This window comes from Kwoniella newhampshirensis, chromosome 4 (genome assembly GCF_039105145.1).
Source record: "Kwoniella newhampshirensis strain CBS 13917 chromosome 4, whole genome shotgun sequence".
In the NCBI taxonomy this organism is placed as follows: Eukaryota; Fungi; Basidiomycota; class Tremellomycetes; order Tremellales; family Cryptococcaceae; genus Kwoniella; species Kwoniella newhampshirensis.
In genome coordinates this window covers 1,512,967-1,523,729 of record NC_089958.1, presented here as the reverse complement: position 1 = coordinate 1,523,729, position 10,763 = coordinate 1,512,967, and the positions used below count along the sequence as shown (strand labels likewise).

The 10,763-nt window shown below is 51.3% G+C and overlaps 4 protein-coding genes across 4 annotated transcripts; 2 read left to right on the top strand and 2 right to left on the bottom strand.

The window, feature by feature from the left end:
• Positions 1–343: 343 nt before the first annotated feature.
• Positions 344–1,535, top strand: IAR55_002534 (uncharacterized protein; the record flags this gene model as incomplete). Its single annotated transcript, XM_066945647.1, has 3 exons — positions 344–430; positions 636–868; positions 1,010–1,535. The coding sequence occupies 3 exons, from the start codon at positions 344–346 to the stop codon at positions 1,533–1,535; spliced, it is 846 nt and encodes a 281-aa protein (XP_066804336.1).
• Positions 1,536–1,950: 415 nt separating this feature from the next.
• IAR55_002533 (uncharacterized protein) lies at positions 1,951–3,601 on the bottom strand (the record flags this gene model as incomplete). The annotated part of the gene is made up of 8 exons (XM_066945646.1): positions 1,951–2,109; positions 2,172–2,512; positions 2,627–2,651; positions 2,714–2,828; positions 2,886–3,037; positions 3,118–3,195; positions 3,258–3,409; positions 3,469–3,601. 8 exons carry the CDS (start codon positions 3,599–3,601, stop codon positions 1,951–1,953), a joined length of 1,155 nt encoding a protein of 384 aa, XP_066804335.1.
• A 290-nt stretch (positions 3,602–3,891) lies between these two features.
• On the top strand, positions 3,892–6,520 carry IAR55_002532 (uncharacterized protein; the record flags this gene model as incomplete). Its single annotated transcript, XM_066945645.1, has 2 exons — positions 3,892–4,027; positions 4,107–6,520. The coding sequence occupies 2 exons, from the start codon at positions 3,892–3,894 to the stop codon at positions 6,518–6,520; spliced, it is 2,550 nt and encodes an 849-aa protein (XP_066804334.1).
• A 224-nt stretch (positions 6,521–6,744) lies between these two features.
• Positions 6,745–9,764, bottom strand: IAR55_002531 (uncharacterized protein; the record flags this gene model as incomplete). Its single annotated transcript, XM_066945644.1, has 6 exons — positions 6,745–6,890; positions 7,003–7,861; positions 7,927–9,302; positions 9,412–9,467; positions 9,528–9,560; positions 9,637–9,764. The coding sequence occupies 6 exons, from the start codon at positions 9,762–9,764 to the stop codon at positions 6,745–6,747; spliced, it is 2,598 nt and encodes an 865-aa protein (XP_066804333.1).
• Positions 9,765–10,763: the final 999 nt, after the last annotated feature.

Here is a 10,763-nt window from a genome sequence, read left to right as displayed (position 1 = left end):
TACCCCTTGACATGTGTCAAAATCCCGAAAGGCGAAAAATCCGTTCGTGACTGATTTCCATCTGTTTGAACATACAGTACAGTCAACCGGTCCTGGTAGCTTCGAATTGTACACACACAACACCCCATTCAGATAGGGACGACTCGTGTCGTTCCACACCCGTCGGTTGGTTCATCATCTACCATCTATTTCGAGTTCAACAAGCCTATCTGACAGTTGACGGGACTCAACCTGGTTTCAGTCCGGAATAATCGACAGATTGCAACCAGCAACCGTCCGGTGGAAAGATCTTGCGGGATATCTTCATCGCGGACTGCCTGATCTTGGGAGTCGGAGAGCAACGATGTCTGACTTAGGCCAACTACCTGCTGGATTCTTGGGAACGTTGAGATCATGCTTGCCTCTGTGCTTTGGACGACACCAAGAAGACGTGAGTGAAGGTTTCTTTTCCGCTTTACACTGCAGCAGTCTTTGTTACCACCATCTGCCACTGGTCGGTCTCTCGGTTGCGCAGAAGATGAGGAGCTGGCTGCTACCTCAACCCTGTCCATCGCATGACGAACGGAATCCTCATCATCATCCGGTGGTTACCCAGTACATGAACTGACTCCTCGCTTCATACTCGCCTCTGTCAGCCCGAACGCCAACCACTCTTTCCACCTCCATCGCACATCTTGACACCACCGAGACCTCATCCCAACCTCCCGCGGCTCTCATCCAACCCCTCCTTTACCGTCGGACATCATCGATGGGCATCAGAGCCGGTGTCTCCGGTCCTGCAGTATGGGATAGAGAGGACGAGGAGCGGACAGCGCCTGAGCGACGAAGAGAGGGATAGAATGGATACCATCTCGAGAGCGTATGCTGAGTGAGTGCTGTCATTCCCTCTCGATCCCCTCTTCCGCCATCGTTCTAAACCCCATTTCTTTCGATTCGTTTTTTCTCCAGTCCATTTGAGACATAAGCGTTTGTGCTGATCGACCTTATCAACCTACCGGTCGTACTACAGACGGATGCATTCTCTCAACCCGAATCTGTCCTTGCCTCCAACCCCTCTTACAAGTCACCACGCCCCGCAACCACTCACCACCGACCCCCCCATCACCGACACCATCAGGACTCCAACACCTCTGGGGAGTGGCACCTACGATACTACTCGACCTGTTCCACTTCGACCTTCGGTCCCTAATCTCGGTCGATCAACGTCCGAACCTCGCGGTATATCCGATATGGGGTTTTCAAAGCATCAAATACCGTCGGGTCCCCTCACCGTCCATCGTGGCGGTCGATCGAGAAGCGCCACGACCCTTGAACGAAGGTCGGACGCCGTCGATAGATGGGGAAGGAGTCCTGGACCGGGACTGGGACCGGACCCCGTCGCCGCTTCGCGGAAGGCCGATCGCGATGGGGAAGAGAGATCTCCCTTTTCCGGTAGGAGTGTGAGTCAACCTCAGGTCATCCTTCATGGGCAAAGAGAACGAGAAGAGCAGGTGGAAGAGGTACATGCGCGAGTTGGGTTTGAAGGATCTGTATAAGACTCAAGATCACAGGGGCAGATCCAGAGGGAGAGGCACTAGACCCGCAAGAGGGGGAAGGAGGGTGATGACTGGGTAACCCGGTTGATGAGGATGAGGGAGAAAACAGGGAGATTAAAGAGTGATAGAGGAATCATGTTCGTTTCTTTTCCTTTTGTTTCGCCGCGATGGTCGCATCGTCATTCTTCACCATACAACAGAAACTCTCTCAGCCATACCATGACAAACATTTTCACCAATCACTTGTTCACAACATACCATCAAACAAAGAATACAGTAACGAATTTGTCACGTCATGTCATGTCACCTTACGATTATGTATATACATTACAACGTCTTACTGTGCGGCTCACAGCTGTGAAAAGCACAAATCCCCCGAGAACAGTCCAATTCTACTAGCTGGATTTCTCAAAGTCTATCTTCGGGCGCTCTTTCGCCTGTTGGTTGGCGGCTCTTCTTTTTCCTCCTCTTCCTCCTCCTCCTCTTCCTCCTCCTCCTCTTCACGATTTTCATCAAATTGCGTTTCTGGCACCACGCTCCTCAGCGATGAGGTAGGATCGACTCTCCATCCAGACTACTCGAACACCAAATGCATGATAAGCCTCCCATCGTAGGACGATGAAGCTAGGGACTCACCGGACCAGCACTCCTCGCAACGAACCCGCTCCGATGACCACTTCCACTCTCATCCGCATTCTCTGCCATAGGATCCGCTCCTTCTTCCTCCTCCAGCTCATCTTCTTCCTCATCCTCATCCTCGTCATCACCGTTCGCCATCCCCTTGCCTTTCCCTCTCGCATTGACAGAACTCCTCTTCCTCTTCTTCAATCGCGAGAACTCATCTTCTGCTCTCGGGGCAGCTTTCTCGCCGACGGGTTTCGGGACAAAATCCGAAAACCGGACGTTGCATTCTGGGCATGAGGCACGGGGGAGTTTGACGAGGGAGTCGTAGCAGTAGGAATGGAAGTGAGCGGAGCCTGTGATTTGAGTGTAATGTTCAGCATCGGAATCGTTGGCAGCAGCGAACTGAATGATGGGACGGAGTAGGGACAAGGGAAAAGATACTGAGCGTGAGAAGTACAGAAACTTACATCCGGCCTGAGAACATGCACAGCCCTGTATGTCACGAGTGATGAGAGATTTTTTCTTGACATCAAACTGACCGCCACAGCACTCACCGCCAGAAGGAGTCGCTTGCAGTGTCTGCAATTATGTATATCTCCTTCATATTCCTGCTTCAAATACGGTTCCAGCTCGACCGCACCTCTCACACCAAGGGTGTATCTTCCCCGTCTGCACGACGGATCAGCATGGGCATAATGATGAGCGGGAGAGGAACGTTTCATTCACTTGGATTTCGACAACCATCCTCTCGAACACAAAGAGTCCAGTAATGACTCTGCGTTGGATCTTGTCATCTGCGTTTTCAGTTCCGACACGAGACCCGTCGCTTGACCGTGAGATATCGAATAGGCAGGATACGAGAGAATGATCCCTTCGATCTGTAAGAGAGAATCATGTCAGTATTGGCAGCTTCCTGAAGCCCCACCGCCAACAGCAGAAAGCTGGTGAGTTGACATACTACTTTACGATAAAAGTCCACTTCATTGGAAGAGTAATCTGTAGCTTGCAAGGCTACTTCCGAAGGATCGATATTCCTCTGTCACGGTTTTATATCAGCGAACTTATCGATCCACCTGGGGTGATCAGACTTTGACTTACAAGGACGATCCAGCCTTTCCCTTTTCCTGTTTGCTCTTGACCCCTAACGACTTCCATCCCTACATCATGCAACAACTCGGTGACTTCGATCATGAACGCGTTCAGCCCCGCCAGATCAGGTCGGTGAGTCGGTCTGAAATCATCCTCATATGCTATCATGGTGGTAGATGAAAGTCAGAGCCAACGATAAGGCTGAGGGGCCTGGACACACCTTGACACGCGGATATGGCCCGTTTGTACAATTCCAACACGACGTGTTCTCGACCCGCTCGACGAGAGAGCATGGATTGGATGAACAGTTTGTGGAGATTCGTCGCTCTGGTAGCGTGCAGATCGTTCGCCATATTGGCGCTGTATCTCCTCGACAGAGCGTGCAAGTGGACAGAAAGCTCGAGCTGGAGAGGCAAAAGTGAACGAGAGTTGATCTAATGTTGATGCAAATGGTTCAACTTGCTACGCGTCTCTGTATTCTGTCTTTCCTCAAGAAACCAATGTTGTTGGTCACGTGACTCGTATTCGGTGCCTGATACCACATTTCTTCGTCCACCTCTGCAACTTTGGAATCGCCATATTTCATTCCAGTTCGGATCCTGTATATCTATCCATCTACCGTCAACGCAGTACAGAGAGGTCGATGGTCGACACAACAGTCACCAAGAGACTGCACATCGGTGGTCTCACACCCGCCATCACCACATCACATATCAGAGATCGTTTCTCGTCATTTGGAACGGTGAGAGAAGTTGAAGACATGAGTCCTGATGGATTGGGTGAGTTTGGCCGTCTGCCCCTCACGTATATTCCCAACCTCCAAGGACGACGTTCAGTGCTAACATGAGCTCCGTCCAGGTCAACCACGCCCTTTCACCTTTTTGACATTGGAGACTACTCCGGCTCAGCTCAAGAAGTGTTTGAATATCATGTCCGGTTCCCACTGGCGAGGTACACAACTACGACTCTCCGAAGCCAAGCCTCGTTACGACATAGTTATCCAATCCCAAATACAGCCGAATCCTGAGAAGGTTCGAGCAGAAATCGAGAAAAAGAGGAAGAGGGTGATGCTTGCTCGAGGTGAAGGGGTGGGGAAGATGGCTCAGGATATGCGACTCGTGACAAGCTCCAAGATTGCGGAGAAGAAGAAATTCTGGGTGGCAGTTGGAGGGGATGAGGAGAACAACAAGAAGAGATTGATAAGACCTATCAGTGTGAGACCTAGTCATCCGATAGGAGTAGGACTGGTAGATAGGAGGGAGAAGCTGAAAGGGAAACGTATGAGATTACCTCCCTCGAGAGCTTTCCGAAAAGTTATCAACCCAATCCAGTGGGGCTCAACTTACGTCTCAGCCAATCAGCTCAGTGCCGAAGTTGCATCAGATATCCAACCGGAAGAAGGAAGTTGGGAGTATGAGAGCATACAGGACGGAGAGGAGAATGCTGACGAAGAGGCAGAAGATGACAAGGTCGCTCTCGGCAAATGGAGGAGAGTTGTGAAAGGAGAAGTCGTGGACGAAGAGGTAATCAGAGGGAAGAGACAAAGAGTGGAGCAGGATGAAGAAGACGTCGATGATATCGAGCAGCTCGAGATGAGCGATACCGCCAGCTCCCCTTTGTTTGGAAGTCGAGCCCTACCTAGCGGAGTGGAGAGGGAGGCTTCGCCTTTATTTCCTATTCGAGCGGACGAGTTTGCGTTTCCATCCTCAACAAGCACCACATCGCAAGCTGAAAATGACAAACCAACACCACCGTTGTTCCCGACCAGAGGCGAGGAAGTTCCACCCAAATCGGCTCCGTCGTCAAAGTCTGAGGATGACGAAGGTTCTGAGAGTCAGTCTCCAGTTGCTTCGTCCCCTCTGTTCCCGGCGCGATCTGTCGTTCAAGAGTCCGTCACCGTATCTTCGCCCCATACAGAAGACGCAGCTACCTTGCCAACATCGCCTCTTTTCCCGGTTCGTGCAGTACAACCACCATCCCCTGTGTCTCTCCCACCTAGCCTTCCGAGAACACATACACTTGCGCCAGCGGTCCGCCAACCGCGGTCAGAAATCCCTAACCCGCTTCGCGAACAAGCACGGTCCGAACAATCTCAAGCTCTCGGCGTACTCGATGCTTTATTGGGCGGAGTTTCACCTCCTCGCGAGAAATTTGGTCAGTCAGAGTGGGCAGGTTTCGTCGAGTCAGACGATGATGAGGATGAGGATGAGGTGGAGATTGGACGAGCAAGGAGCAAATCCGATCTTGGAGTTCCAGCGATGATTCCTCTGGCCACAGAACACAGCGATGACATCGAGGAAATACTTCTGCAAGAACCAGAGATGCAGATCGACGTCGCGCCGACTGATACAGCCGGAGGGTTTTCTTCTGGATCGGAATCGGGGTCAGGAACCTCAAATGGAAGCGAAGAATCGAGCGACTCTGAAGGTATGGATGTTGATCCTCCTGCGGGAGGAGGAGATGGAGCGGGGGAAAATGGGGAGAGCTCTTCAGGGTCTGGATCTAGCTCTGGTTCTGGATCAAGTGGGGGTAGTGAAGACGAAGATGACGATAGCTCAGAGGAAGATTCTTCTGGTGGCTCAGACTCAGACTCGGACTCGGACGAAGATGAAGATGAAGACGTAGCTGGGAAAGCCACAGACAAATCGAAGTCTGATAAACCCACTACATCAACACTGAAAGACATGTTCGCTCCAGCACCTGCGACTTCGACTGGTTTCTCCCTGCTTGCGAACCTCGACCCCGATCTGGAACTCGACGAAGAACTCGATATCCCTATCCCCGTTCCCACCAGTACCATACCCGGCGGGGTGTCTCAATCTGCGCGTATCGTAGAAGAACCAGTATTGGCACCTCTCACGACTTCCTCAAGAGGGAAAGTCAAGTTTGAAGCGAACAGTGAAACGCCTCTTTTCTTCGTCATACCTACGACGGCAGAAGGAGGACCGTCTACGAGGAAAGGAGATGCTCCTAATCCATATAACGAACTGCATGCTCCTTCCGGTCCCTCTGTTCCAGTGCAGAATCAAAGACAGAGTAGGTGGGGCGGTGAAGAGGACGAGTATTATGGGGATCGAGGCGGGGAAGAACAGGACGCGGAGGAGGGCACGAAAGAACAATTAAGAGGGTTTTGGAGACAGGATGACGAGGGTGACTCGGAGATGAAGGCCATTTGGGAGAAAGAGAAATTGGAGTTGACTCAAGGGTTCAAGAAGAGGTTTAGGGATGCGAAGAAACAGAGGAGAAGGAGAGGTGGAGAGGATGTGGAGTGAGTCTGATTGAGCGGAAGGGACTAGAGATCTTTAGGAGCATCGGACTACATAGCGCGGGTTCTGGTATAGATCCAGATTGTGAAGCTTTCTCCCAGTTGCGAGATTGCATGTCACATCCACGTCAGATATGCATAAAGATACATTGCAATGACAACTTTTCTGTTCAGCTCTGATCATATAATTATGGCTACGAGGTACTCCATTCGATTCTGTATAACAAGGTCTTACAAACCTCTCCACTCGATTTCCTGATCGATCGTAAATTTCGCTTCGCCCTTCATCGTCTGCGCATCGACACCTATTCTCACTGTCCATTCACCCACCTCCACTCTCCAAGTGTCCCACAATTCATCCCAATGCGAAACGGCATCTGCACGGACACGGAACCAGGGCAAGTCAGCAATTGATCCGCGGTACACCTGGCGGGATCCTGTCTCGATTGTGGTTGGAAGACTTGAGGGAGAGGTCGGGATGGCACTTACACTTGTCAAGGGTGACTTGAACGTCTCTGCTCTCTCCCGGTTGTAAATCGTATACCTTCTCAAATGCTTGTAGGGTCCATTGAGGATGTTTGAGACCTGTGCTCGACTCTTCCGGTGGACTGACGTAGAAATGGACCGAATGACTACCCGTGATTTTGCCCGTATTTCTGACTTTCACTCCTACAGTCACCTTGAACTCGTTCGGATCCTGGATCTCTTGGGGGAGAGAAATGATTTTGAGATCCGAGTAGTCGAAAGTGGTATATGATAGACCGTGTCCGAACGGGAAGAGAGGCTCGATGCCTCTCGCATTATGATGTTTGTATCCTACCCAGATACCTTCCTCGTAATGTACTTTGGTTCGAGCGGATTTACTATTGAGATGGGCGGCGATATCGATCTCCCTCTTTGGCAACGAGATGGGTAATCGACCAGACGGATTCTGAGCGCCATAAACGATGTCCGCAATGGCATTCCCGGTCTCATTCCCCAGATACCAAGCGTAGACCACACCTTTCACCTTGTCGATCCACGGCATGGAGACTGCTGAACCGGCCTGGATGACAACGACAGTGTTGGGATTGGCGGCGGATACAGCATCGATGAGTTCGTTCGTTCGAAGAGGTAGAGTCAAGTCTGGTCGATCGTATCCCTCAGATTCCCAATCAGAGTTCAGACCGGCGACGACCACAGCCACATCGGAAGACGCAGCCAGAGACGCGGCATCCTTGATCGCCTGATCAGGATCGAAGACCTTGAAAGCACCAACTCGAAGACCCTTGGCAGAGAACGGAGTGCTCTCGCCACCTTCGGCCACGACAGCTGAACGAGAATCGTGAAGTACCCGGAGCTTGTATTTCTACAGAGACAGGTAGTATCGTCAGTCCAGGAATATGTCCGACTGAACTTGATCATAAAACCCACCTTGCCCTTCTCCACCTTGAATGTGCCCTTCTTTTCAGTTGTACCACAACCGAAGAACAAAGATCCCCTCTCCTGATCCTTGGAATTGTCGATCACGAGCTCCCCGTCCACCCACAGCCGACCTGTTCCAGTAACGGCCAATCCAAACTCGCATTCCACCGTCTCGGGCGCAGTGAACACCGCATTGAGCTCTGTGAAGAAGTGATTTCCCAGAGCCGGGTGGACAAAATCGGCCATGAGCATATCTGACGAATCTCGAATTTCGATATATCCAGGTTCGGAAGCCTGTTTTCCGTCGTCGTCGATTGGATAATGGCGAAGCTCGAAACCACGAGAGCCGTCGGGAGCGGTATAATCCGAGTCAAGAATCGGTAGGAACTTGGCCGTGATCGCACCGAGAGAGTAGGACAGGTCGATACTGTCTGGAGCATTCGATGCCAATCCTGCATAAGGGGTAGATGACCACGCTGATCGGAGTTTCGCAGATCCACCCCCTGTAAGGACCGAATCCTTTGCATTTGGCCCGATGACCGCCACTTTTTTGTTGCCCTTCAAGGGGAGGACCCCTCCCTCGTTCTTGAGTAAGACTATCCCTTCTCCAGCGAGTCGACGAAGGAATTTGGCATCCGTTTCCCTGTCCTCATGTCTCGTTTTCTCGTCACTGGGCGGAGAGTAGACCAGCTCTTCGTTCAACTTGGTCAAGCTCTGAACCCAAGTGAGAACCTCACTGACGACCTTGTCAAGTTGACGAGGATCGATCTTGTGAGCTGAGATAGAATGCAAGATAAGAGGCTGGGTTCTCCAGTTTGCTGGACCGGGCATCTCGAGACTCAGACCAGCATTGATCGAGTCAGAAACCGAATAAACTCCATACCAATCTGACATGATCAATCCTTCGTGTCCCCATTCCTTCCTCAACAGCTCCTTCAGTAACCATGGATGCTCTGAGCAATGGACGCCGTTCAGTTTGTTGTACGAGGTCATGAACGCGTAAGGTTTACTGAGTTTCTGAGCGATTTGGAAAGGTCGAAGGTAAATCTCTCGTAGAGGTCTACTGGACACGATGACATCTTCACCCATTCTCTCGTGTTCTTGGTCGTTCACGACGAAATGTTTGATCGTGGCGCTCACTCCTTGCGATTGTAGACCGTTGATGTATGCCGCCGCCATCAGACCAGAAAGCGTGGGATCTTCCGAGAACGACTCGAACGCCCTGCCGCCGAGCGGAGACCGTTGGATGTTGATGGTGGGAGCGAGGAGGCAGACTGCGTTACGGGCTTTCGTCTCGGCAGCGAGGAGTACACCGGCGTCGTGAATGAGGGATCTGGAGAAGGTCGCACCGAGTGAGGTGGCACTAGGAAGAGCAATGGCCGGGGCTGAAGAAGTGGGCTCATCAGTTCCGCCTGTTCTGGGTGTGACATAGAACAAAGCCAGAACACGGTGCTCGACTTCGTGATCGTTGTTCAACGAGTCTGCTCCACTCACTCATGTGGTAGAAAGAATCTCCTCTCGCACCATTGGGTCCATCTGTGACTTTGATGCTGCAGCAAACACGCATAGTGAGCTATTGCGGTCGACTATAATTGCTATTCTCCACTCACGAGGGGATGTTCAGTCGAGGGATGGGAACGGTACTGAGCAAGATAGTTCAGCGGACGGGGTTCCCTTTCATCACATCGGTCCAGACATCATCTTGCACGTAGCACTCACTTCCACCAATCTTTGCCTGCAAGTAAGACGATCTTCTCTTCCACCTTGAGCTGCTTCAACAAGTCTGGGATAGAAGCAGTCAAGAATGACCTATCCATCTCTGCATTCGTCCGAGGTCGTCCGGACATGATACTCGGGCTCTAACTCAGCGTCAGAGAAGGGATGTAGATATTGGTATGGATTACGCCTTGTTGGGAGTTTTCGATTGCTGGGTGAAAAAGAACAACGATGAAGGGGGGCAACACAGAGAGATAAGTAGGGAAAGGAGAGGACGAGGACGAGGACGAGACTATTGCCTCGCGGTGGTGGCTTTCGATCTTCGATGCATGCTCTCATCGGTCCAACATGACCGTGTCCATCTGCTTGAACACAAGCTTGGTATCGAATCAGGCGTTTGCGGGGTAGGTATCTGCGAGGTCGAAGGGCTCGTTATTAATATTGGCGGAATAATGTTCATCCGACTGAATACAACCGAGGAATATCCGACCGTTGCCGTGTACCAAAGGTTTGATATAGCACCCCTCTCTGAATCTGCTGCCGCACACAGATCAGCTTTGCAGATATCGAGCCGTTCTGTTGTATTCAAGATCATTCACCGTACTACCGTAAGAGTGCTCCCTATACCATGCAGCAGATTGACCGAGTTATACGAAGCTGGTAAGGTTGTGTCGTCGTCAACGCCGGGGGAGCTATTCCACATCACCGAAGCACTTCTCGGAGAAAAACCATATGGAGCACTTCAAAGACTGTTTGTCAGCCGTGCTGATGCTAATGAGTAACAGCGCACGACGAAATGAACTGGCGGTACTGAGAGGAAGGGGTATTATCAGTACACGCATACGCCCATTTGACCAGACTCTGACATACCCATGTGTGCACACGAACGTTCTGAGGTTCACTTATTAGCATACATTATCACGGAGCCTTGGTTGTTTCTCTTGGATTGTCTTCAGGGGATTAGACAAGACCCACTGGGTGCGCTGTCTGAGCAAGTCGCAGAGGAAATCATCAAACCCCCGTATCAACAAGCAACTTTCAAGGCAGCAAGCAGCATTGTAACGGCCAGCACTTTGGGGGTTTTTAAGCTATCGTCTGCGAACGGAAGGGACAGATGTATCCTTACATGC